The 27,875-nt window shown below is 42.3% G+C and overlaps 2 protein-coding genes across 2 annotated transcripts; one reads left to right on the top strand and one right to left on the bottom strand.

Moving 5' to 3' along the window:
• Window positions 1-107: 107 nt before the first annotated feature.
• opa3 (outer mitochondrial membrane lipid metabolism regulator OPA3) lies at window positions 108-3,755 on the bottom strand. Its single transcript, XM_052079119.1, has 3 exons — window positions 3,615-3,755; window positions 3,124-3,331; window positions 108-959 (listed from the first exon to the last, which is right to left on the bottom strand). Exons 2-3 carry the CDS (start codon window positions 3,263-3,265, stop codon window positions 631-633), a joined length of 471 nt encoding a protein of 156 aa, XP_051935079.1. The 5' UTR covers window positions 3,266-3,331; window positions 3,615-3,755; the 3' UTR covers window positions 108-630.
• Window positions 3,718-22,440, top strand: ppp1r13l (protein phosphatase 1, regulatory subunit 13 like). Its single transcript, XM_052078898.1, has 13 exons — window positions 3,718-3,863; window positions 12,306-12,368; window positions 12,443-12,564; window positions 13,362-13,884; window positions 15,716-15,808; window positions 15,897-15,985; window positions 17,919-18,252; window positions 18,404-18,843; window positions 19,183-19,317; window positions 19,755-19,888; window positions 20,184-20,350; window positions 20,650-20,843; window positions 21,794-22,440. The coding sequence occupies exons 2-13, from the start codon at window positions 12,332-12,334 to the stop codon at window positions 21,827-21,829; spliced, it is 2,304 nt and encodes a 767-aa protein (XP_051934858.1). The 5' UTR covers window positions 3,718-3,863; window positions 12,306-12,331; the 3' UTR covers window positions 21,830-22,440.
• The last annotated feature ends 5,435 nt before the right edge of the window (window positions 22,441-27,875 follow it).

Below are 27,875 nucleotides of genomic sequence, written 5' to 3'. Positions count from 1 at the left end.
TAAAACCCTCCATTTCCACAACTAATGGAAAACAAATGACTTTAAATAATAGTTTTGAAGACGAGGGCTATAGAAAATGGGTGTAATCATTTAGTTTTGAGGCAGTGTATCCAACAATATTTTTAATTTCAGAGCAATTTGTACAAATTCATTATTATTCATCATGAATTCTACTATAGTATTTATTTCACAATCTTATTCATTCATTATATCAGTTGCACATAAACCAGCAAAGTGATTCACAGTGACATTGACTGAGACCTTTTTTCTATTACTTGGGAAAGTTATGTTAATCATAAACCAAGCCTCTCCCAATTTATAAAATATCAAATAGGTTGCTGTTATCAGAAATATTCAGTTTTGAATTTGTTGATGCAAGTCTCTACCCAGTCATTCCACTTTGTAATGAGCATGCAATATCAGCCACAGAAAATACACTATGAATATCATAGCAATCCCCTAATTTGCATACATAGTTGCTCTGAACACATAGATTACAAAATGCAGCTCCCTGATGTTATGTCCACTTCTTCCTCCTTGAGGGGTGACAGTGAAGTAGAAGCTTCAGGCTTTACATGTTGCAATCGTGTGTTCTCATGTCCCTTTGCGTACCACTTTTACAAAACCACATCACTTTTTAGTGGGGGTAGGAAAGGAGACCAGCTGCCTGTTCACCTCTCTCAGCTGAGCACTTAGCGTCTCTGTGGTGAACGTCAGCTCGGCTACTTGAGTCTGTAGGCTGGTGAGCGTTTGGTTGAGCTCGTCCTCCTTACGACGCGAGTTAGCCGCCTGCCTGGTGTATTCCAACACCATGCACCCACCACCCACGAGGAAGATAATCGTCTCGCCGAGCAGCTCGGCACCCAGCTCAGCAGCCGCGTCCTCGTTCAGTGGCTTAATGTTGGCCCCACGGAAACCCATGATGCGCATCTTGGTTCTCATCTCGATCCAGTGGTACACTGCAATGACATCAACAGATAAAATATCACATTATGGAGGAGTGGGGGAATGTGCATCACCATGCAAAGGTTTCGTGATTATTTTAATAATTTAATCTTTTGATTAAATGATTAATCAGATTTAAAAAAAAACATTTTTAAATTTGCAGCCCTTTAGTCAAAATCAGGACATTTTTTAAGTAGAAAAGATATTGAAGCTGCAAGACCCTGACCCAGAAGGATATCAATAAAGGACAGACAGCGATAAATACCTGGGGAATATGTTTTTAGTAGCAAGTAAAAACGATATATCGAGGAATTGGTGTAATGTGGAACCACCTAACGGGGATCGATGGATGGCAATTGTGGAGGAAATTCATAGAATGGCATTTCAAGTGAAAAGTACAAAAACCTAAAAAGCGACAAACACAAGAAATGAAGACTGAAATCCTTGCAAATGTGTCCTTTCGTTCTTGCACATAGACTGTTTTGGCAATGTGTGCAATAAAAACTTGAGTGGCAAAAAGGAATACATTTTTATCAGCTCGATTGGCTTATTTGTCTTTTTTCTGTACGTGTTGGGGTACTTAAAAGATGTCTCCACAGAAATGCAGTAAATATTGCCATCCCCAGAATTCTATGGAAAGGAATATCCTTCACCCGGAATAAAATCCTATGCATCAACATTTTGACTACGATATTACGTGTTACCGGAATTTGCGTAAGCAGAAATTCCACTACCCGTAACCCGGACAGAGGTGTAATGTCGCGGTAGCTTAAATACACGCAACGCCCACCCGATGCGACGGAAAAGACACAACGCTAAAACAAGTTTTCACTTCGCGTTTTCCGATCATCAGATTCTAAACGACGACGTGTAAGTTACCGTAGTATTTATTTCCGTGCGTTTTACTGTAATTGTGAATGATTATAACTTTATTCACTTACGTCCTGGAGAACGCGGCACGAGCTTAAAAGCAGCACCCACTCGACATGACCGAAGAAACTTGTTCGCTTCGCCGTTTTCATTCATCAGATTCGAAACGAAGACGTGTAAGCGACTTTTTTATTGCCGTGCGTTTTACTGTAATTGCAAAAGATTTTAACTTTATTAACTTACGTCGTGTAGATCATCGCATCGAAACATAGAAGAACTAACGACTGGAGCGGACCGAGTGAAATGCATCCGTTTGAGCGAGTCTGGACACAAAGTTAAAAAGATCCAGCAGACACTTGGAGTCGGAAAGACGCAAATCTATGAAACTTTAAAAAACAAGGCATCGATTCAACTCCTGATGACAAGCCACCATCCAGCAAGGAAGCAATGCAAATGGAAACAAAAATCCTTCAGTATGCACAAGAATTAACAGACATTGGTGATCAACAGGACAGTTACTTGCAACTAGCAAGAAAACTGTATGAGACGAAGGCAAACATTGTCATAAACCAAAGAATGCATCCAACAAAACAATCCAAAATACACTTTTTTTCCCCAAGACAGAAAAAAATAAACATTAAAATACTGTATGTATTTTACTGTTGTGATACACCTGTATTGCAGTTTTTGTTATATAAACAGTTTTTGGACAGTATATTTTTGTATTTTATTGATTGTATTGTTACACGTGCATTTTGTCAACATACTTGCAGGTTCATAAAGGACATGTACCATGCTCATTTCCCAAATGAGGAATTTCTGTTATCGGGGCAAATTGGACAGCGCAAACACGAGTCCGTACTAGAGAATATTTACTGTATACAGTAAATGAATGGCTGCCATTTACTGTCGTTGAACTGGAAGCTGTTTCAACAGGGGTAACTACATTCATTTAATGTATATGCTCAACTGAAAATAGCTAGTTAAATATTCTGATCAGTTTAAATAGGTTGTCACAATGCGGATAAGTTTATTACTCCTATTTTTATTTAATAACTGCCAGGGTGAGGTGATAAAATTCTCCCAGTGTTGTGTCGCTCCACAAGCGTTCAATGACAAATAAGAACCGCCCACCCACCTGTTCACTACTATTGGTCAGCCAAGAGAATTCACAATGCCTATTGGATACAGGGTTTTAAGAAGCGCAATCTAATTGGTCATCGGCGAATCTCCGGCTATAGTCAGTCCGGCAATGTCTGACACTGAAGTCTAGCGGTCACAAGACGCCCCTAAAGGCCGGTTACTCACGCTGGGCCGGCGGCAGGCAGATGTAATGCTTGAAAAACTCGCTACTCCGGGCCCCGGCTTTTATCCGGCTGGCGACGGGCTTGCTCAACTGCTTCACTCCGAGGTAAAGGAGCTTGGCGATTGGGAAGGCGCCGACGACCATCTTGGGGCGGAAGTGCGTTCACATTCAGGGACGGTACGTGTGGTAAAAGTGAATCACGTGGTTACTCTGGTGACCAATAAGACGTAGCAGTGGCACGTCAGCTGACGCTGTTCTGACAAAAGCACATTGGCCAACAAGTACATTCATTATGTTTGCACACGTAGTTGTACTTTGTAAATCGATTATTGACTAAGAAATAAAAATGAAAACTGAGGTTACTTAATAATTTGGAAATATGACAAAATTTCATACACGTTCATAACATTAAATTACAAAAAGTAATAAACGTTAATTAAAAATTAAACTACATAAAATTCGGCGTAAAATGAAAAAAAAGGGCACGTTTTACCTGGCCTGCTTTGGCTCAAACACCTGGCTCGGATTCCTTGCGTTTTTTGTAGGGAGGGGAGGAGGAGGAGCAGGAGCAGGGGCGGACCTGGAGCGATGTGTGTTCACGCCTGGAGGAAGTGCGCGCGCGCGCACACACACATTGTGCAGCCGAATTCGTGAAGCCCAGAAAAAAAGGTTCCTTGATCAGGAGTCAGGACACGCAGATTTTCTGTCTGTCGGAGGACAACAGGTTTCCATTTTCTTCAAGGTAAGCGACTTATCATGTGCATTCCTACAAGGAAAGTTACCCGCACCTACTCAAAAATGACGTTGTAGTATGTTGCGTAGAATTCTTAAAGGCGAGGGTGTGTTTTTTTCCTCCTCAAACTATCGAACATCAGATGTTACTAATTCTGTAACAGTCTGGCTTGCAACCATGAAAGTACCACAGCCAGTTCCTCGGCATGACTACAAGATATATTTCATGGAGGCAGTAAAGCAACTTAACAACCCAGATTTGTATTAGTTTCATGTTCGTTCATGTGACTTTTTGGACACATTTTAGGCTTTTTAGTATGCAAGATCAATGAGGTTGTTTGTGATTGTCAATGTTGCATGGACAAATCATAAGGACGTGAAAGAAAATATTCAAAATAAGTTAATTTCTTGTGTTTGTTAAAAAACACACACCTGTGAAGAGGACTTAAAAAAACTCACATATTTAAATTATGATCACAATATTATAGGAGTTATTGACAAGGGCAATATGGTTGTCCCGGGGTTAGCATGTGTGCCTCGTAGTTCTAATGTTTAGGGATCGAAACTCTCTGGGCCTTGCTGTGTGCAGTTTGTATGTTCGCTCTGTGCCTGTGTGCGATTTTTTTTTCAACCTACTCCCACATTCCAAAAATATGTTTGCTCGATTGAAGACTCTAAATAGATGAATGAAATTAAGACTATAGAGAAAAGGCACCAATGCGTCAAAGTCAGTGGGAGTTCTGCCAGAGGATAAAAAGACACACACGCACACGCGCACACCATTTTTACAAGACATAGCACTACCCAGTACTTTCAATGCTGTATTGGCACATCACATCAGGACTTGCTGAGGACTTGAACCCCGAAGTACTTTTGGTACGAAGCTTGACAGGAATACATATATATATACATATATTTAGATGTGCAAGTCTCTTTTCACGTGTGCAAGCAAATCCAACCTACTTTGCGTTAATGTGGCCGCTTGCCACAACTTGTTGTTCAGCACAACAACACAAATGCAAATTTTCCAAAGTGACACGTTAAGTAGAATTTGTTCCGTCATCATGTCGGTAACTCCAAATGGTTGTATCTCAAGTCATCGTTGGCCACTGAAATAAATAAAAATGGCATTAATCTGTTCCAGCTTCCACCCTGCAAATTATTTTTTTGTAATGTCTTTTTAACCAGAAAAATAGCCTTCTGTCATTAGCAATTTATAAAAACATACAGTATTTACACAATTCAAAAGAATTCAACAGTTTGTGTGTCATAATGAATTTTATTTTGGCTTCTGCTGTGTGCTACTTGGCCACCTTGCAATAGTGTAATACAGTCATTGCGACGCAAACAAAGAGGAAGATAACTACTTTAAGTAGCGGTGGTAATAAACATTTTGAGCTCTCTTTTTTTAAAAGAATATTTCAAGTTGCTGCTTGTTGTGAAGTGACTTAAGTTGAAAGAGGCAAGTTGTTCCTGAAAGTTTTAGCCCAATTCCCAATTGTACAACCTCAGGGAGTGAGATTTTATTGCAATAAGGATTAAGTTACGCCTCCACTTTTTACAAAGATTTTTTTCTTTTTTTTACTGTGGTTTAAAAACACACACTGTGGGCTCCCTTTGGGAAAAGCAAAACTTGCATTTACAAATATGCAACACATGTTCTGTACCGTTCTCCCCAAAGCGTTTAATCACAGTTGGGAATGGCACACAAACAGCCCGTTGTCCCAAGCCACCACTTCTCCCGCGCACTAACACTTGCTTTTTGGCACCCAACTGAAAAAAAAAGAAAAAAAGCACATAATTGCTTGGAAGGGGAACATAAATTGTGGGAAACGACCTGCAAATCTCTGTCACGGCACCTGCTTTGTTCCCTGTGTAGAAATGTTGTGGTGCACCACCGACAGATTCTTGACTCACATGGGGCATATGTAGTTTAAAAAAACACACACACACACACACAAAACGTGTCTCATTTGGTCTTCCCAATTCCAATTTTCAGTCAAAAATCAAGAATGCGAAAAGTGACTCATTAGTTGCACTTTTAGTATGGTATGTTCAATTTAAGAATGGAATAAAATAATCTTATTTTTTCAGTGAGGGGGGGTTGTTTTTTTTCTCGATCAAATGAAGATAAACAATTTGGAAAATGGATGGAAGGATTTTCAGCTCACATAAAAAATAACAGTGGTGACAGGAGTGATTTTGATTTAAGGTTAACATTTTCCAAAGCAAGTTGGCTTTCATTTCCAATCTAAATGACAAACCGTCTATAAAATTTGAATAAACGATCCCAAATGGTCTACTGCCTACATTTTGGAATGTTTTTCTTTGGCTACACTGCTTCTAATACTTATATGTGGATTTAGGATATCGTCCAATCAAATTCAAGCCTGTATGTGTTGCCATGTCACTCCAATCTGCCCAGGTCAGCAAGAATCAGTCGTGCTGACCCATGCCACTTAGACGTAATTAGCAAGGAGATTCAAATTCAAATGAATCCTCACAGGCCCAGTCTGCTGGCACTCGATGATGTCAACATTTTTCCGTCCTCTGATTCGTTGGTCAAAGGCAGTCAATTTTGACTGGTAAATACGTTTGCCTTGATCCGAGCACATTAATTACATTAATAATCAGCATTTTGAGGAGTATGATGTATTCAGTTTCATTTTTTTAATGTCTTTGTCACATTATTAGGTAAACATCTCTTCTGAACTACTCTAGATCATGTACGTGGCACAGTTGCATGCTGTGACACTGATTTTTTTTGTTTTGTTTGTACAGACTTCAATAATTGTGCCATAACAGTGGCGGTATTGAGAAGTGGTTAAAGTCCCCGCTGAAGGTACAAAATAAATGACCCGCCACTGGGTTTACATGACCTGAGAGTTTGGTCATGGGCATTAGCAAAGGTATGTTAGCTTGTTAGCCACCACAATCACTCGACATCCTAATCCATCAAATGATCCATGCGCCGTATTATGTCAAAGAAGAAAAAGAGAAAATCACTATTGGTGGTCTTGAAATTAAATGATAATTTTCAATAATATTTAGCATGTTTGTACTGTATTATTTAAGAAAGTATGAATTGTGTGTAGGGGTTTTGCGCGTATATACAGTATATATTTTTTGAAGGATTGTTCACATGTAAAAAAAAAATGTGTGCGGTACTGTAAAATGGCGATCAATTTAAGTGGATAAACTCTAAATGTGGCGTAAAAAGCAAGGATGTGTTGATTTAATCAAATCTACATGGAGCGTCTGTAAGGTATATGGTAGCCTGACAAAGTTAATTCAACTATGCTCGGCCCAGAATTGAAACACAAAAATTTTACATTAAAAAAAAAGTTTTTCTCAAATTCAGATTTTCAGTGACCAATTGAAAATGGAAGAACACATGATTGTGAAAGACACACATTTTCTGTTGCCAGGCCTGTTTTCTTTGCCTCTGTTAAATAGAATGTGCACACGCTCGTTTGGTGTGGGGTTTTTATTTTTTAATTTTTTGTTATGAGGTAACGTCAAGTAGCAGCTTTGTGTCTCAGCAGGGCAGCGTTGTTGTGAGGAACTAGGGCGTTACTCTTGTTAAAGTCCGCAAATAGAAAAGACTGACTGTGCTATTCTTGGTAGGTGACAGGTCGTTTTGAGCACACTTATCTCAGCATGTGGGAATTGAGGATGTGACGTGAGTCATGTTGAGATTTGTCATGTTTGACACAACGAATACACAGCCTACTGACCAACGAGATTGAGCACGGACAGTTTCGTGGAAGTTACTGAAGTCTTGACTGATTTAGTGGGAGCCCCGCGTGATTGAACCAAAGTCTTGTTTGATTTAGCCGGAATCTTGCAGGATATGTGCACATGTTGTGTGTGAAGTCCTCCGGCGTGTTGTGGAATTCTCAAGGGAATTGCGGGAGTTTCAAATGGTTTTGTGAAAGGGAAGCTTTAGAGGTTTTTGCGGAAGTCTTTAAGAGTTTATGAAAGAAAGACTACATGTAGTTATACGACTGGAGATTTTATACTAACTGTACATCAAAACACTGGGAAACCTTGAAAAAGAGCCTTGGAATACGACAATCTCATTCCTGCTCCTGCTGAAAGTCAAGTTGTAGAGTTTTTAGTCACGGCCTAGTCCCAGACTGCGATTTTGCAAAGACTGAATTTTACAGCGGCACTAATTACCAGACTATCACGAAATTCTTTATGGATTTTCTCCACAATGGTAGAAAGCTACAAAATGCAGACGTTTTTGGCTACAACAAACACCGAAAAGGCTGCGCTACCATCCGCTCCTCTTTCTGGGCCATCCGCGTTCTCGGGAGCAGCCACGTTTTCACCGGTCTTCCCCCTCGCTGCTCTCATGATTGTTTGAAATGTTTTCCGTTTCTGGTTTTGTTTGAGCTAATGTATTGGTTGTTGGTTGTGTCACCTCAGCGCCAAGACTGCAAGACTTGTGATAATATCATAACACGTTCGATTTTTGCCATAGGGCAAAGACGAGGGGGGGAAAAAATTGATCTAAAAACAACTGAGATTCTCATCTTTGATGGAGATGACGGGAGCACCCTGTGACTCCAGTAAAACTCTAAAACTTCATTCTGACTTTCAGTTTTTGAGGAAGCTTTGCGTGATTTAGTGGGAAGCCCCACGATTTGCTGAAGTCTTGTGTTATTCGTATTATTCAGCGGCAGTCTCGTGGGATTGGAGAAATCTCACAGGTCTTTGTGAAAGTCTTGCTGAATTTCATGCACATGTCAGGATTTAGCGGCATCTGCCTCATGAAATGAGTCCTTATCAAAGAGTATTTAAATGGAATTTAAAAATAAAAACATCCCAGCCAGATTCCTCAGCAGGAGGAAGGAAACCGTGGAAGTACGGATGTGACTGAAAAATGAGACGTAAGCCCGTATCTCACTGAGCGGCGAAGATCATGTCCAAAATTTCTTGCCGACAAGAAAAACAGTCTGTGACCATTTGCGACCTTCACCGCTCGGTGAGCTACGGCCTGTAGGAACTCACCGGATGATTTGAATGCAGGAAAGGCTACAGCACAGTCGGAACTGTGAAAGACGCGGTTGCAGACACACCCTGGTATTCTGCTTAACTGACGATTATTGTCCTTAACTCTTTCATAAAAAGTCTGTCTGTTCTATCATTGCATGTCTGGGTGAAACGAGCACCGGCCTTTGTTACAGCGGCGGAACCAGTTGCCTGATAAAACCTGGGAGGAGGAAGACGAGCATGTCTTTTTTTCTTTTTCTTTTTTGCACAACTTTGATTGAGAAATATCCCAAAGTGAATCAGCAGGTCAACAGACTGCGACGAAAGGACACTGACAGTGTATTTTGTGTCATACTGTCAAACAAAGGGTGGGGCTATTAAGCAATAATGCACTTTCTCCATCTTCCAAGTTCTCCACAAAAGTATAGCTAGTTTCATATTTATTTAATCAGGTTTAGAGGACCCACAAGTGTTTTTGTATTATTGGAATCGGCTTCCTACGATTTGCCCAGAGATGGAAATTAAAAACCAGCGCTTTTTGAGAACCAGTTCCCTGATATTCAATTCCTAGCAATCGTTTGCTTGCTTGCCTGATGATTCCGACTTCTGGTCCTGTAAATGACAAACATTTTGAAAAAACATTTTTGGGGGGAGAATTACTCGCTTACATTTATTAAACTGACATGGGCATAGATGTGAGCCTTGCGGGACAGTAGTAGAGAGTTCCTACTACTGGAGTATGCAACCATTGAGCGGTTTCTTAACCCTTTCAGTGACAGCGGTTATGACAGTGGTCAGCTCATTATGTTATCAGGTTACAGGGTGCATGAAAGGGTTAAAGTGCCGTTTGTAGTATGTAGAGTATGTTTTAGCTCCTGCTGGTATCTCACCGCGCGGCAAATGCTTACAAACGTAGCAGGTTTAGTTTTTTGTTTTGTTTTGTTGTTTGTTTTCACTTACAAAAACAGCTTTGTTTGGTGAGATACAAACTTGAAAGTATTTATTGAGCGTGTGTTTGAGTGTCATCTTGACCACCTCTTTGAGGATACTGCACATTTTAATAAACAACAACGCTGGAGTAAAGGAAGCCAATCGGCAGTGGACCAAAACATGTCATCTATTTACAAACATTATGATGGCAGCAAAAAGTCAAAATATAATGAGACTAATTTATAATTTTCTGAAACACAATTTTCCAATATACACGGTGAAATGAAGTCAGATTTTGTAAGAGAAGTGACCATAACTATGTATCTCAAATTTGATATTGCTTATTGTGCTACAGATTAGTTTATTGCTTGTTTGTGAAAAAGAAAGAAAGTAAATGATCACATTAAATCATAATCACAACATTAAATAGGGGGGAATCACAATATTATTTTTCAAAATCTCTGCTTTCTGTTTGGAGTTTGATCTTTTCTGTCAGTCCACAGATGTGAGTCACTTCCTCCACAGTGGACCCAGTCTGTTGTAGTAAATTAAAATGACCTTTGGACGGAAAACAAACAAACAGCTGTTCTATCGAAACACAAGTTCCATGAATGTTCCGATAAACATGACGTGGGGGGAGATGTTGTGGGGGTGTCAGGCCAGGAAGCGGAGTTGCTGGACCAGGACGTGACCTGTGTGTAATCTGGTTTTGTGTTGCACACTGCTCTTGACAAAGATAACGTGTGTGTGCGTGTGCGTGTGTGTGAGAGAGAAACGCGTTGAATGTCTGCTGTGGAATGTGACTGTGCGTTGTGCACAGCCAAGTTTATCAATAGTCTGAATGAGGCTCCTCTGAAGGGCCTGACTAATGTTCATCCAAATTTGACAGTTGTCACTCATCGCGCCATTTCTTCTATCTGCTGGGAAATGTGCGCGCTGGTTGAAATGTGATCTATCATTGCCAAAGCCTGGCAGCGTCAATGTTTCGTGTCGAGGGAGGTTGTGTTTGGAAACTGTTTTCGCCCCTTTGGTGATTAGTGAAGTCGGACATGAAAATCAAACGGTCCGCATGAACTTTGACGGCGAATGACTTAATGCAAATCTGAAAATATCTTCATCACTATCAATGACACGGCAAAGAAACACTGTCTTTTGCCAGCCAAAACATCACAATTATGGGATTAAATTGAGAGCGGTCGAACCTCTTTACAACATACCTCGAGGGACATGGCGAATCTGTACGTTATAACGGTAGTTCGTTGTCACCATTCTCAGTAAAATGGCCACCAACTATGATGTATGATCCAGTATGAACATTTATTGATATAAAAACATGACCATGTCATCCAGTATAAAAACGTCAGTTACAAATACGTGTACAGACTATGATGAAAAAATGATTTTATAAGACACGAAAACAAACAACTATCGCGTTCCTACTTCATCTCTGAAAACATTCAGTCAGCAAATGAAAAGTTCAGGATGTGTTGCACCCCAAAGCCGTTTACAATCACCTTTCAAGCTCTCTGTCTTTGTTATTAATTTATGGTTTTATTGTTTGTTGCAGTATGGATTGATTTTGCTAAGTGTACAGCACTTTGTATACAGCAGTGGGGGTTTTAAAGTGCTGTATACATACAGTTGAGTTAAGATGCACAAAGAAACTATTTGCAACTGAAATAGTAACTTTTCGCTATATATTGCCTCATTAATTCAGCTATTTGGCGCCATCGTTAAACCTCAACTAACCGCATGCAAACGTTTAGTCCATGTACGGTAAATGGAAACACATAAAATGACACATTAAGAATGTTCAACAATTTGCAGTTGTTTAACGTTCTTCACTGTAATAAAACTGCAAAAAGAACTTAAATTTTAAGTGTAAAAATAAACGAGCCACTTTTAATGGTTAGCCATAAAAAAAACAATCATAACGTTTCATTCTTAACCCTTTCAGCGACATCGGTTACTCGAGTGGACGGCTATTCACATGTTTTCTCTTTCTATAAATTAATCTTAAGGTCATAGTTGTGCATCAACCACTACAATGGACCCTTGTGTGTGTTGTCATCCACTGCCATTATTTTATTTAATTTCATGTCTAAAGACTAATTCAAAAAACACTGAGAAAAAAATTGGTTATTCTTATTTGTGCATGCCAGTGACTCCCTTTTTTGTCCTTCTCCATTCATGTCATACAGCCCAAATTTGACAAACATTCGAGTGTAACAATCATCTGTCTTACATTAAAATTAAGTAATTATACACACACACACACACACCGGTGTATATTTATAAACATGTAGTTTCAGTTTTTCAAGGTTTCTGAATGCATTCTTGTTGAAATCGGTATTTTCATAGTACGTATTTGACTTTTGTGCTTACGCCTGACAACTACAAGTATGCTAACAATGAACTCAATCGTACCGCCCATTCAAAACATAGATTTCAAAATGTCATCTTTCCTTTTAAAATCCCAAAACGCAATCAAAAATCCAAAAACTGTTGCTTTGTTTCCCAGGAGCTGAACGTCGCTGCCTGACAGTCATGACTTCTCAGAGCAGCTATGGCAGCCACCTACTGTGTGAGTGTCCCCTACCCCATCTTCATTTAATCGCCCGGTGCTAATTGTCGGCTTTATGGTTTGACGTTCTCCAGTCCAGACCATGAACGATGACCTGAACGCATCGTTGGCCAGTGCAGACGAGCTCGACAAAGAGTTCAGTTCGATGCTGAAGGAGGCCTCCTCTGGACCCATAGACACAAAGCGTCGATCACAGGTACACACACACACGCACACTCCAAGCGATTAAGCACCACACAGCAACCGATGCGCTGCAATGGGAACACTGCGACACTGCTTCACAGTGTTCCCCCCCACGTTTTTCTTTCAACCTACAATTACGTCTAAAATTCTAAATACATTTAGATAACATTGAAAAGCAAGCTACATAGTGTGTATATTGCATTGGTATGGCTTAGCAGTGTTTGCAGCCGCCGGCTGTCTGGGCCTCGCTACGCTCAACGCCCGTGAATTGGCATAATATGTTCCTTGTTTAATGTGGAGATAATATAGATATGTATTTACAAGTATTTTGTATCTAAACTTCCTCAAATAGTCTGTTTGTCATTTGTGTTCACAGAGTCTTTGGCAGTTGCTAAATGATCAAGTTTATCAGTTCAGTCATTTTGTGTGACGAACATGTATCTTAAATATGACTTACAATAAAGCAGTTTTGGCCAGATTCAAAATGCAGAATGGCCTCGGTTGTCTGTGACAATTGATCCCTTTGTTTGTCTTTTAGCTAATGAATCACAAACTGGAAGTTACATTTACAAATACAAGAAAAAGGTCGTCTCGTAAATCAAGCTCAGTTAAATGTTTCTATTTACATAGATTTATTACACTTTGTATTATATATATTGGGCAAGGTTGGTATGTATGAATATTTTGACTTGGGTGGTTTGTCCATTTACCTGATGCAATATCATGTGCTCTCATTTTGTAGGTCGGCTGGTTTACATAAGCAAAAAAACTTTGAACCCCATGAATGTGTGTGTGCGTGTGTGTGTGCAGGTTCCGAAGCACATCTCTCCACCGTCCAGCACGTTCGACACACTGAGCGGGTCGAGTAGCTGGAATAACATCAGCTCTACGTCAACGGCATACCCAGCTACCGCATCAACCCTCCACCCGATGGACTCCATGATCACCATGACCAAAAGTGCACCAACTTCCCCAGTGCCCTCCGTCAGCCAGCTTTCCTCACCCAAGATCAGCCGGGCCAGTTCGCCTTTGAGCCGTGGTGGTTCTGACGGCTACCCGTACCGCCAGCCGAGCCCGAAGGTTTCGCCTCAAAGCCCGAGAAGAAGCTACAACCAGAGTCCCAGCCGTTTGGCGGGCTATGTGGACAGGAGCCCGTCCCCCAGACGCGCCGCTCCCTCACACCTGCCCGCGCCCTCGCCTGTACACTCACCCAATCGGCTCAGCCCCTTCGACGGTCGTAGGTCGCCTCGGCCTGACCGGGGCCCCTCGCCTTTGGCTTTTCATCATCCCGTGGTTGAAACACTTCCCCGGAATCTTGCTTTCAGAAAACCGGGTGAGTGCCTGTTCATTCTACTGTGAGGTGTCAAACTCATTTTCAGTGCGGGCCATACTGTTGTTAAGGTCAGAGGGCTGGTCTGGCTGTGAAAATCATATAAATCAGTGGTGAGCAAGCAAGCAGTAAAATGTTTTTGACAACAAATTTAATTTAAAATCAGAAGTCGTGTAAAAATAAAGCACAGATAAATATTCAATTTATGTTGAAGGGGATTTTGTGGTGGGAAGAAAAACTGAAAAGTGAGGAAAGTCTGCAATATTTGTGCAGACTTTCTGCCAAAATGAGAAGAACAAATCCATTTAGCCAGAAACATGAAATAGACATGTTATTTATTTTAAAGTAGGCCACAAATGTGATCAGATGTGGATCTGGAGAACCTCAGAACTGGAGACAGACGTGCCAACCACTAGGTCAATAGGCCTCTGAAAGGCACATACCTACACATTTAAATGCTTACAGTGCGTGTGGTGTGTGTGAGTGTGTGTGTGTTGGGGGGGGGGGGGGGGAGCTACACGCGTTGCAGGTGGATCTGGAATGTATCCCCCATGATAAATGGGAGTTCAAAGCATATTTCATTGAAACCAAGTATCACTTAACTGCCGGGGGGAAAAAAAGACACAAAAGTCCTTCCTGCCTCTGAATCTGAGTCACTAAAACAAACAGCAGCATCTATATAAGGAAAGACGATCGTATCATTTAAATTCCTTCTTGGTCCAGAATCTCCACCAAGCTGTGCTAAAGTCAACTTACCGATTTCTGTTGAACATGATGTTACGACATGGCAAGAAGGGTTCGCATTGCTCAAGAGGGTGGAGTTGCTGCTGGATCGGTATGTCGAGTTTGTGTGGAACTGATGATTTTCACCATCTATGTGGAAATACACTCACTCACTCACACACACTCAAATACACTCACACACTCACACAAAAGTGGTGTGAAAAGTCACTCAATTCAAAACTGACATTCACTTTCTTTATATGAGGCATGCCAGTGGGCACAGGATGCAAATCAAACCTCATCAGATCACAATAATTCAAATTTATGGTCTGACCATCTTGAAATTGCTTTATTGTTATGAAAATTACTCTGAAGTAATCGCCATAATGAGACCTTTTGCATGCTCAAAAATTCACCAAACGCACCCTGGGAAGTTTTGAAAACTCAGCCCTAAAGGCTAGTTTCACTGACACAGAAAGTCTATATTTTGTTTTAAAGCAGACATGTTAGATTGAAGGTGAGGGGGGGTTCCCCCCTCTGTGCTCTTTAAAACCAAACTTGTTCAAGGCAGTCTTAGCCAGTTCCCCATGGAATTCAGAAACTTGGGGATCAATTTTTATCCTGAACAGACTTCGAAACAAATTCTGAAGAACCCATGGTTGAAAAGATAAAGGAAATCAGCGTCATTTCAGTGAACATTTCAATGAAGCAGCACTCACCCGTTTGCCATAGAAACATCGAATTTGATAGTCATGTGTATCATGAATAGACCATGAACAAAATTCTCTACAAACCGTGCCATTTAGTGTCATTTAGGCCATTTCTGGGCAGGCTTCACAAAAGGACTACTCCATGGAAATTTTCAGATTGCTATCAAATTGGAACCATGTACTGGTATACTTCAGATTTTGGTCACTGCGTGTAGGCGGAACATAGCAACTAAGTTTGAATTTCTCACCATAAAACATGAAACTGATACGACTAAGCCCCATGAGGTAAGAACTTTACCCCCGTCCAACACGTCTCGAAACATTTGGGCGGTGTGGTGCATGGGGCCATTCACCGCAGCTTGTTGCTAATCTTATTTTTCCTGTTCTGTGGTTTCTCCCAGATGAGAGTGTGCAAAAGCAAAAGACTCCTGCCAAGTGGAACGAGACGGATCTAGACATGTCCTTCGAAACCAAGCCTCACCACACCTATGACAGTTAGTCCTCCATGTTCACGTTGTTTTTGCTGAGTGGAACAAAAATGAGCGAAAAATGTCATCAAAAGGGCCTTTTGTCTTGTTCCAGAGAGCGAGTGGATCAGACCAACTGTCCCCAACAGTAACTGGAGAGAGTCCAACCTGGATGGCCCTCCTCCACCCCCCAGTCCCAAAAAGGTGCGTGTGGCACATTAATCAGATGTGGGAGTAAGATGCATTTCAACAAGCCTCATCTCGGCACTGACAACCACAGCTGCATGCAAAGTGTTGCACATTAAGCAAAATGAGTCATTTGAAAACAAGGACAGTTAAAGCAATCAATTAATAACACAAACACATTAAATACAATAAAACGCAAAAACAATGCTGAGTCTCATGTTCACTTGAAAACCAAAGAATAAATAAAGAATACAAATGTTTTAAGATGAGTATTAAAAACTGACATATCGTTTAACGGGAGGTCATTCCAAAGACAGTGGCAGGTAAGGGAACATCGATCTCCTCTGAGCCTCCGCTTAGTTCTTGATACCTCCAGTATCATCTGGGCTGCTGACCAGAGGCAGTGGGCAGGTGCGTTGGGGTGGAGGATCTAAAGAGAGGTCTGAGAGGGCAAAACCATTGGAAGATTTAAAAAACAAATAAAATAATCTTAAAATGAACTCTGAAGTGAACAGGGAGTCAGTGAAGAGAGGCCACAATTGGAGTGATGTGCTCCCTCCTATGAGCATCAATGATGAGGTGGGTAGCAGCATTTTGGACCAACTGGAGACGCTGGATGGAGGACTGGCTGACTCCGAAATAAAGTGCATTACAGTAATCCTGTCAAGATGTAACGAAGGAATGATTCCTGTTTCTAAGTGCTGTTGTGAGAGGAGAGGATTTACTTTAGCCAGATGCCAAAGATAAGAAAAGTAATATGAATAATTGTAATAAAATATACACATAATAATAAAAAATCATGACTAAGTCTCAAGTCATAACGCTCAAGTTTAAAAGAAAAAAAGGTCCCAAATTACTTTGGCAAAAGCAAGGCAAGTGGAGTCACCCAACTCTGCTATTCCCATCCATCCATCCATTTTCCGAACCGCTTAATCCTCTACAGGGTCGCGGGGGGCGCTGGAGCCTATCCCAGCCGTCTTCGGGCAGTAGGCGGGGGACACCCTAAACCGGTTGCCAGCCAATCGCAGGGCACACTGAGACGAACAACCATGCGCACTCACACTCACACCTAGGGACAATTTAGTGTGTTCAATCAGCCTGCCATGCATGTTATTGGAACGTGTGAGGAAACCGGAGCACCCGGAGAAAACCCACGCAGGCCCGGGGAGAACATGCAAACTCCACACAGGGAAGCTGGAGCTGGAACTGAACCCGGTACCCCAGCACTGCAAAGTCGACGTGCTAACCACTGGCCTAACCGGCCCCCCTCTGCTATTCCCATCAATTGCAATTATAAAAGCTTAATGACATGCACAAGCAATGTTTTAATTAACATTTACAGACTTAAATTACACACACATGTCTATGGGTTCTGGTGAAATTTTCCAAGCCACATATTTCCTGGCACCACCAATAGAAATAAAAAACATCAGGACTTTATGGGTGTGGAATCATGGAAGAGGCTTCTTGAAAAAAATGTAGGGAGCGTTTTGAGGGACAGATTAAAAATAACAGGAATGAATTACATTGGCACACTATTTGTAAAATATTGTCGTCTACTGCAACACAAATCGACGTCTTCCACAAAAGTCAAGATCTTCTCTAGTAATGATGCAAAATACAGTGAGACTCAAGACCTGAATTCATTTGTGTGCTGCTGCTGTTTTGTTAACAACAGACTTCCTGAACATTTAATTTTTCAAGGTTTGCATCTATGAAGGGAGAAAAATAAATCAAAAGGTCATCTCCATACATGTGGTATCCAATACCTTCAAACTTGGTGATGATATCTCAAAGAGGTCACCAGCATGTAAAGCACATAAAAGATGGGCCCTAAGACTGACCCTTGAGGAACACTGCAGGAAAGTCTCCGTTATGGGCATTCTACAAGTTTAGGAGACCAAACAAAACAAAAACGGATACATCAATGAATTACCATTTTCCTTTTCAGAATCAATTCTCTCCACCTGTCCAATTCCCCATCAGTTCCCTACCTCGGAACACTCGGGACATGGCGTCCCCGGCCCATCAGTACCAGCCGCAACCCATCATCTCCCGCATTTCCATCCCGCCTGTTGGCACCCAATCTCGCCAACGCAGGCCTATCCCACTGTCCGTCATCATGCGTCTCCAGAACCCCCAATGGGGTGCCACGTCCCGCCGAGTCACACAAGGAGACCAATGGGAGGCTCCTTACCAGGCTGGCGTATCCAGGAATTTCTTTTTCAACCAGGCTACTATGCAGCAGCCACCTGAACTGAGACAACCGGCCGTGTACAGTGATGGTAAGATTAAAAAAAAAATCACAAATGTTTCTCAAGGTTTCATTTTTAATTGGCATTAGAATTTTAAATTGCCTCCTGCTAAGGGTCCCTGGACCAAAACCAAAAGTCTTCCTTTGCTCAATGAACAAATTGTCTCTTTCCTTCTTGGCAGCATTGAACCCGGGTGACATTGATGCTGAGTTGTCCCGACTGGACTTGGTTCACCACATTCCAGTGATCCACGAGGGTGAGCCTAGCACCCCTCAGGGCCCTCCGCGACCCCTTAGTCCTACCCGGCTACAGCCCGTGGTGGCCCCTGAGGCTCAGAGCCAGGAGATCCCCGATATAGAGGAGGTGCTGCGCCTCCGCTCAGAGATCCCTCGACCTCTGAAGAGGCGCGGTTCGGCAGACCAGTCGCGGCCCCTAAAATCGGCGTCGCAGTACGAGCCCAACCAGTACAAGAAGCTCATCAACAAGCTCTTCCAGCGCAAGGAGCAGCGGCACAAGGGTGAGGGAGGCAGCGAGAGCAGCAGTTCGTCTGAGGGAGAGGACAACAGTGTTGCACTTCCGCGGCCACAGCCTCCTCAGCCCTCCACCCCCCAAGACTACAGAGTAAGAAACCAGAAACCTTCTGTACCTTCACTACTGTTTGTTGTTATGACTGAAGAATGCTAAAATTCTAAAGCTATTTGATATTGCCTTGGTTCCATCTGAAGACCCTACGAGAGGCTGTTTCTATTTACATAAAAAAATATACAGTATATATACTGTATATATTGATATATATGTCATCTGCTGTTGTGCTCTTATAATTTTTGCATCTAGTTTTGAACACAAGTCAAGGGGAAAATTGCTTTCATCAAAAGGAAGCATAATGCCTGGTTATAACGAGTTTTGACACTTGTGCTCCATACATTTGAATAACAGCTCAAACAACACCTGTCCCTTCAGAACTACCATTCAATCCTGAGGGCCAGCCGGGAGCGCAAAAGTTCCGGGAGACGAGCCCGCCTGAGCCCGCTGGTGCTAGCGCTGGACGGAGCGCTTGTGGGCGAGCTGGAGACAGTGCAGCGAGCCGTACAGGAGGTGCTAATGCTAATGCTATGACTACATTCACTCTGACTGCTGTGCATAGACTGAGAGTGTGAGACTGTGTGTGTTTGGAGAGGGAGAGCACACTCCTCCCCTGTTAATTTCTGAATGCAGCCTATGTTCTAAACCAATCAGCAGCTTGTGCTTGAACTGTTTCCATCCGGATTGCTTCAGGCACTGGTAGACCATCTCTGCAGTTGGAGCTCTGTTTTTGGTGCACTCTGAATAAGATCAACAGCACATTTGAATAACGCTCGAAGTTTGCCAAAGGTCTGAATGAAGTCGTACGCGCTAGGCGCATAGTTCCGAACACATAGCACTACTTAAATTACTGCGATTTAAAGACAAAAGTACAGTGACACATTCCACTCACGTTTCCTCAATGCAGAAAAACATTATTTCTAACCAGGAATTTTTTTGCATTCCCGCAGATGCCGGACCCAAGCCAGCCGAACGACGAGGGTATTACGGCGCTCCACAATGCCATCTGCGGGGGTCATTACAAAGTGGTGGACTTCCTGGTTCGCATTGGTGCCAACGTCAGTTCACCAGACAGCCACGGATGGTAAATCTCGACATGTTTGAAGTCACAAATGGAGAAATCGTATCTTAGTCTCAAATTTTCTTCTCCACATGTCAAGCTAGTCCCAAGTTCTTCTGGCAAACATCTTGTCAAGGCATGCTCTTTCTCACAATGGACATTCGCACTTTGCAACTGATTATCTACATCTTTTAGCTGTACAACACATCGTGGCACAAGTCTAACAGCAGTCAAGTCTTATGACTCAAGCGTCCAATCTATGCCACCCAGTAAAAGTCATGTGACTCTTGTTGACTCAAGAGCATTTTGTGTCCGACAGGACTCCGCTGCACTGCGCAGCGTCGTGCAACGACCGGCCACTGTGTGAGTTTCTGGTGAGGAACGGCGCGGCTGTCATGGCTATGACAGAGAGCGACGGGGCCACGGCCGCACAGAAATGCGACCCATATGCTGGTGGCTTTGAGGAGTGTGAGAGCTTCCTGAGAGGTGAGGCACGCACATTCAAATGTTGTCCGTGGTGCTAATGTCATACCACCGGTACTTATTTGTGTCTGTGAGGTTGCTATTCATGTCTGTGTTTTTGATGCTACAATGAATCAGCATACATGCTCTTTTTTGACATTATTAGCACATTACGTTTGTATCTTGAATGTTACAATCACTCTCCATGTTTGTAATTTTCGCCATTGTCTGCCTCCATGTTTTGCGGCTCTGATGACATGCGACTCCATGTTTGTGTGTTTGTTGCTCTCTGACTCCACGTTTCTGTCTCTGAACTCTGTCAGGCGTGGAGGAGGCGATGGGCTTGGAGAACAGTGGCGTGCTGTATGCCCTATGGAGCTACCCGGCTCAGGCTCCCGACGAGCTGACTTTCCGCGAGGGGGACATGGTTACAATCCTGCAGAAGCCCGACGGCTCCGACTGGTGGTGGGCCTCCCTCTGCGGCCGTGAGGGCTTTGTGCCCAACAACTACTTTGGGGTAAGACTTTATCCTGATTAGATGAAACGAAACAAACTACGTGTTTGTTTCTATGACGTTGCAATCAGAATGTGTCTTTGATATAAAAATACGTTTTTATATCTTTGATGCTACTGCTGCTGTTGGATGGCATGTTTTTGTCTCTGGCATCACTATTGTAAAACATGTTTGTCTCTTCTCTTTGCTTCTCCCTGACATCATATTTCTTTCTTTGATTATGCCCCCTTACTCCACGCTTGCTCCTCTGCTGTTAGAAGCAGTAAATATGTTTGTCTTTGAGACTGCTGGCTGACTCATTGTCAGTGTCTTTGATACCGCTGTCTGTCTACATCAGGGATGTCAAACTCATTTCGCATTGTGGACCGCATACAGCCTCGGGAGATGTCAAGTGGGCCGGACCATTAAAATTATACCATACTCTGCGATAAATAACAAAAATATCATGTCTTTCCTTTGTTTTGATATAGTGTACCACAAGAACATTAGGAAAATGTTGACATTTAATGAACATATCTTAGATTTTCTTAGACAAGTGTGCAATTTGCTTTTATCATTCACATACATGCATTGCCACTGATCGTACAAAGGCAAAAACCTTAAACAAGCAATTGGTATTGAAAAACTGCATTTTTTTCGCATTTAAATTATCCTGTGGGCCTGATCAAACCTCTTCAGGGCCAGTTCCGGCCTACGGGCCGTATGTTTGACACCCCTGGTCTACATGCTTTATCTATTATAAGACTGTCACAGAATGTGTGTTTCTGAGGCCTGACTGTATATGTCTTTGACATTACTGTCACGCTGCAATGTGTCCCATGTTATCAGAACAAAACATGATTTAGTCCCATTTGACGTAAGGTCTGGCCAGGCCTGAATTGTTTTCTGTTGCTTTTTAATGGCTCTTCCGCACAAGCAACTTATTGATTTTTGTTGTGTTTTTTCCTCCCCAGCTTTTCCCCAAGGTTCGGCCAAAATCTCTCTCCTAGATGGGAAAAATGCACTTGGGTCAAGCAGCGCACGTAATGTAGTGTGAGTGTTTCATGCGTTTAATCAGTCAAGGACAGTTGGAGAACGAGTCTCAGTATTGTTTTTTTTTCCTCGTTGCTGCCAGTTGCTTTGGACACCACAGTGTATATACTCACATACGCTCATTATCGAGGAATGTCGGATACAGGTGGGCAAACACAGGAAGTGGGCCTCATGTTCTATTGTACTTTTTTTTTCTTAACCAACAGCTTCTCTTTATTTTATCCTCTTACTCTGTTAATTTCAATACTCATGTCAACAAGGTTCCATATTTTTTTAAATGTCCAATTGGGATGTGAAATATGTGTCTGCTTAGTCATCAGCAAAGAAACTACAAAAAAACAATGTGTCTTCGAGGGGTCGGAAATGTATTTGTTTGTGTATTGTTTGATATGGTTGAAGATGGTTACTTGTATTATAAGAATACTGTATTGACTGTTGACACTTTATGGAATGCTGTTTAACAAGAGTGCAATGTCCAGTGCAGACCACAAGGCGGCATCATGTAATAGTCATACTCCATACCGTGGTCCTCTGTAATGTGATTAATGAAAACTTTTTTTTTTCTTTTGACATTTAATGTCTGTTTTTTTGGGGCGTGCGGGTGAACTAAAGCCTATCCCTGGACTGGTCTCCATTCAATCGCAGGGCACAAACAACCATTCACACTTTATGGACAATTTGGAGTCTTCAATGACCCAAACATGTATGTTTTGGGAATGTGGAAGCAAGACTGAAACACTGGGCCAACTCATTCTGGTCCTTTGAGTCATCAATGTTGTATACTTTGCTTTTTAGTGTTGAAGGAAATGCTCCAACGAAAGGTTGGTCGGAGTGTATCATGAACGGATTGAATATGGACCACAGCTGTATTTAAAGAAAAACCACAACAATGCACTGTCAATGCCTGTAAGTGGGCTTGTGGTAGATCACAGACACTCTTACAAGATATTTTCTCCTATTCTCGCAACCGCTAGTGGATTCCATTCATCCATTATCCAACCCGCTTTATCCTTCTCAAGGGTCGCAGTAATGCCGAGCAGTAGGCGCGGTACAGCCTGAACGGGTTGCCAGCCCATCACAGCGCACACTAAGACAACTATTCACGCTCACAATTTACACAATAAGGACAATTTCGAGTGATCATTTAACCTATCAATGTTTTTGGAATGTGAGAGGAAACCCATGCAGGCACGGGAAGAACATGCAAACTCCACAAAGGAAGGACGCAGAATCGAACCCTGCACCTCAGAGCAGCCTGCAGCACATTTTGTTCCCCCACTCTGCATTCCAAACACATTCAACGTGATGTCATCCTCTTCCTCCTGCTGATGCTTCCCGAGTGGGATAGCTCCTAAATCCCACATGGGTTCAGCCACATTACTCCAGTTGTGTTGACCCAGAACAAAATTGTACTTGACTACTATATTGTTCACTTACTCTTTAGGGTACATTTTGGGATACTGTATATTGAGGGTAGTAAACAAGGGATGAGACTTATCGTCACTGCATATTACACAACAAAATGGTCACTCACTCGATGCTCAACTCCCCTAGATCACAGGTTTCAAGTTCATAGGGCACACGAAAGGGAGGGGTGGCTGTGTCCAAAATCACAAGGATGTGTGCTTTGAAGGCGCCATTTTCTGGCCGCAAGACATGACCCCCAGCGCAACTCAACCACACGAAGATAATTCGCAGGTTGAGTCATTCGATGCCTTCAAAATCTCCTCATGTAGCCTCCGTGGACCGCAAAAAACACCTCATGTGGTTGAGTCGCGCCGGGAGTGACGTCATGCAGCTTAAAATGCGGCTTCTGGAGAACCCAGCCTGCGAATCTGGACACAGCCGGTATAACGAGTCAAGATGGCAGAGTTTGCTCGTGCTGATAGATTTGTCATCCCGAAGGTGGGAATGATTTATTCAAGTGACGAGAGCAGACAGGGTGACCTGGGATTAACTGCGGAGGGATGGAGAGAGAACAAGCACTCGTCTATTATTCAAAACGTCGCCGGATGCATAGTGGATGACATGGACGATGACGTCAACACCAAAATGATTACTACCCGCTGTTTGAGTAGCTAATAAAGGTACTTCATTCATTACAATTCTGTTGTATCTTTTAATGTCAATTATGTAATATAAATTAATGAGGAGCACCTTTTGTCCTGCACAGCTCTCCCACTGCTTGCAGGTCAGCATTTATAAAATATATTAATGTGGTCAAGAGGGAAAAGATTTTATTGCACCTCTTATGCATATACTGTATGTTAGTATTACAGTTTATAATTTTTTGTTTGAAAGTCAAAGCAAAAATGTGTCCGAACGACGGCTCGTATCTCAATTTACCAGTGTATAGTATTTTGTATTTGAAAAATCTCACGGCACACGGCCAAACAAAAATGTCATGAAAATTACACATCGCAAAACGATGAGCATCTCGTCTCAATTTCCCTACAAAGTTTTCATTGGGACATTAGGCTATTTTTAAGAAAGATACACAAGTTAACCGTACCTTTTTCTTATTCTTTCTTTTCCTTATTGGCGTAAATAGAGGAACACTGCTGGCAGCATTTCTGTCAATGGTTCTGTCTTGTGGGTGTTCTCAGCCTCTTGGACTCCCTAACAGTCGGAGGAATACTTTCTCTTAATCTGCCTCCATTTACCACCGCAGCAGACCACAGGGAGGATATTAATCACTTTAATTGCTTGAAAGCAGAACCCCCCCGCCCTCTCACCCCCAACAGAGCGCCCCCCTCCTCCCCATCCCTCTTCTCCACTGCTTCCGTGCCTCCATTTTGTATTGTTGGCTCTCGTCTTCCTTGACAATGACTCAACTCCATCCTCACGGAAAGGACTTTTAATCCCCTGACACAACCACTTTAGCTTTGATGTCATTATTTGCTTCTACTTCGATGCCACTATCACAACCCATGCGGGCGTCTGTGTTTGTGAGAGTGTGCGTGTGTGTATGTATGTGTCTTCCCAGTGTCTAACTGGATTCGCGCGCATCCCAGCCCGTTTCCTCGCAAATGCCCGTAACGAAGAGCTGTATCAGTTCGCAACGTGGTCGAATCTAGGTCGAATCTCGGCATGATTGGGAGCAAAGGAAATTAAACACAGGTGCGCTCTTGCATTTCAGACATGTTGCCCGCCAGCTTTGGTGGTGACCACCCTACCAGTGTAGGCATCAAGATTGGGAAGAAATGAAGTAAAAATACTTTATCACTGTACCTAGCATCTGAATACTGTTCCTTTTCCATACACGTATGTTCTAGGTTAATTTTGGCCCAGGCCAAGAATGTCATCATCATGAACTAACGGTCTATTCGAAATGCTTTGCTTCTGAAATTAATAAATGATGATTAATCCTTAGTGTATCAGAACAGTTCATAAATATTTTAACCACACTCTCATGCTAATTGGGCGCAAAATCAACTGTTGACCCCTTAGTGGTAGCACCCTTCGTCTGCTCCCGTGTAAATTTAAAAGAACAAAACAGGAAGTATATCAGCACAGCTGAGTTTTTGTTAAGTGAGTGTCATCTGCTGTGATCCTGCTTTTTACTCCTACACAAATTTTTATAGTGTACATCTTTGGGCATGATAGTTGTACTGCAAATTGTGAAATTATATATTTTTAGTTTGGGGGAAAAAAACGTGGGATCGGTACCATGTACAATATTTTTGTGTTATCTATTGCTGTTGCGCTTTCTCTGTATATATGGTTAACAAGGTTTTTTTCATTTTAAAATGTGTTTAAAGATCTCTGAAAAAAGTGAGTGCTGTAAATGTAAAGACATCTACCATTAAAGTTTTGTCTAAACCTTTCTTTCATATACCTGATAGCATATTTCTTATTTGTACTTTTGTACTATCTTAAGTACAGAAACTGGATCAGTTACTTCTTTTTTTTTAATCTGTATTACTTCAGTACAGAGTGGGGCAATTGAACCGTGGAATTTCCCTGTTTCGAAAGAGCTGACATTTAGTAAATGTCATTCGCTGTGCTGCTGTTTGATAGAATGTATCCAATTTTAAGTCCTGCAGGAAGCGCAATTCCCCAAATGTGCTTACTTGCTCGGGGCTGCTTGAAAACAACAAAAGCCAGGTTGCAATGGAATCTAATGGGAGCGTAAAGATTGAAAAGGCAGGCCGTAAAACATGTTTTGCAGTTATGCGGGAGAATAAAATGAGTTGTGTTCTCCTTAATGAGCTGCTTACCACCTCAGGCTGTCAACCTCTCCCCATCCTACCCATTGTTGCCCCCCCTCAAGAAAGACAGGGTTTGCTGAGGTGTGCTTTCGGGATGCTGCAGCTACAGCATTCCTGGTGGGAGAAAAACACAAGCTTTTCTATGTCTTTTCTATGTACAGAGCTGGTTCAAACTGTAAAAGTACAATGGAGTTAAATGTCTTTTTGGTAGTAATTGCGGGGCCCTAAACCCAGTGTCGAGTTATCTTGTGCATTGAGTCGGCTCTCTCTATCTATCAAGACACTTGCATTCCCAGCATAGGGAAAGTTGAAGACTTAATGGTTGACTGACAGCAAAGTGGTCGCGGCCCTGTGGTCCCAATCAATTCACAAATTGGCTTGTAGGGAATGAGAGATGGACCATGAGGTAAGAGTCTTATTGTCAACTCTTCACCTTTCCTGACTGAGGATGATGTGCCCTTTGCAAATTATATCAAACACCTCTCAAGTCCCCTATTCACATTGCATTAATGATCTACATACCCCAAAAGTGCTGGTCCCAACCACCGGTACATGGGCCATTTGATACTGGGACGCGAATCCCAATATCCAGAGGTGGACATTGCGTCAGTATAGTCTGTCTTTTTTGGGGGGTCTTTTTTACCTTTATTTAAATAAAGAAGTTGAATTACCATTTCCCTTTGATCGAGTATAGACAAACTCAAAGTTATGTTTAAAGTTTAATTTTGTTGTACGCTTGAGCTGAATGGAGCTGAGGCCTTGTGAACCGATTGTAAAGACAGGAAGGTTCAACTTCGGGTAGGCAGCACGATAAGATGTCCTAGAGTTTGTTACAGTGTCTCAATTCATGCAAAATCTCCCCATTGAATTAAAAAGGTATCCATTGTTTGTAGTGAGAGATGTTTTGGCCCCCAGGTGCCCACTGAGGGGCGTATCGGTGGGCTGGGCTGAGAGGCGTGACATGTAAATGAAGAAGAGAGTGTTTTTCTGATATATCACTTGTAATTTGCACACACGATCAATAAAAATCCAGCAGAGGTCCGGCGTCAGAGAGTAGAAAACTGCGCCTCCTGCCGCAGTGAAAGTCGATCTGTTCCTGCGTCCGAGCCTAGGTTCAACTGTCCGAGCGAATATCTCTGACACCCTTCTAACCTGAATCTACATTATATTTTTTCACACAAGCGAAAGAAAAGAAGTGAGAGCCAAGAGGAGTGATCCCTCAGTGCATTGCGTCTTTCCCCCATAGTGGATTCAGAAGAGAAATATGCTTTCAGACAGCCGCTCCAACAATAACATTAAAATAAATAAATAAATACCACATTCTAAGGTGTGTGCGTGCGTGTGTGTGCGCACGTGTCTCATTAAATAGTCAACATAAGCCAGCGGCGGCCAACCAGGCCATTGATTGCTTGGCTGCGGCGTACTAGCCACATGCATGCTGATGCCTTCTTGAGTGTGACTCAGGAAGGCCAAAGTGGGTCAGAGAAGTGGCGAAGTGGGCATGGAAGTGAGATAACACCGCACACTCACGCACATACAATCACCCACAATGCATAACAACGGACCTCGAAGCAGCTCCCCCCTCCATGTTTTTCCTCTCCCACCTCTCGATTGCTCACGCCTGCTGAGCAGATTTTGAACGTTATTATTTTGGGGTAGGGTGGGCAGCCGGACGAATGGAGATCCACAGTGAAAGAAAAAAGAAAGGCAGGATCGATGGAACGAAAGGCAACATGAATGGAAATTCTAAGATGAGTGAAAGAGGATGGATGATGGACAGACAGACGGGTGG

This window comes from Hippocampus zosterae, chromosome 10 (assembly GCF_025434085.1).
Source record: "Hippocampus zosterae strain Florida chromosome 10, ASM2543408v3, whole genome shotgun sequence".
NCBI classification, from domain to species: domain Eukaryota; kingdom Metazoa; phylum Chordata; class Actinopteri; order Syngnathiformes; family Syngnathidae; genus Hippocampus; species Hippocampus zosterae.
The sequence above is the reverse complement of the archived record's forward strand: the minus strand, read 5'-3'. Positions and strand labels throughout refer to the sequence as shown.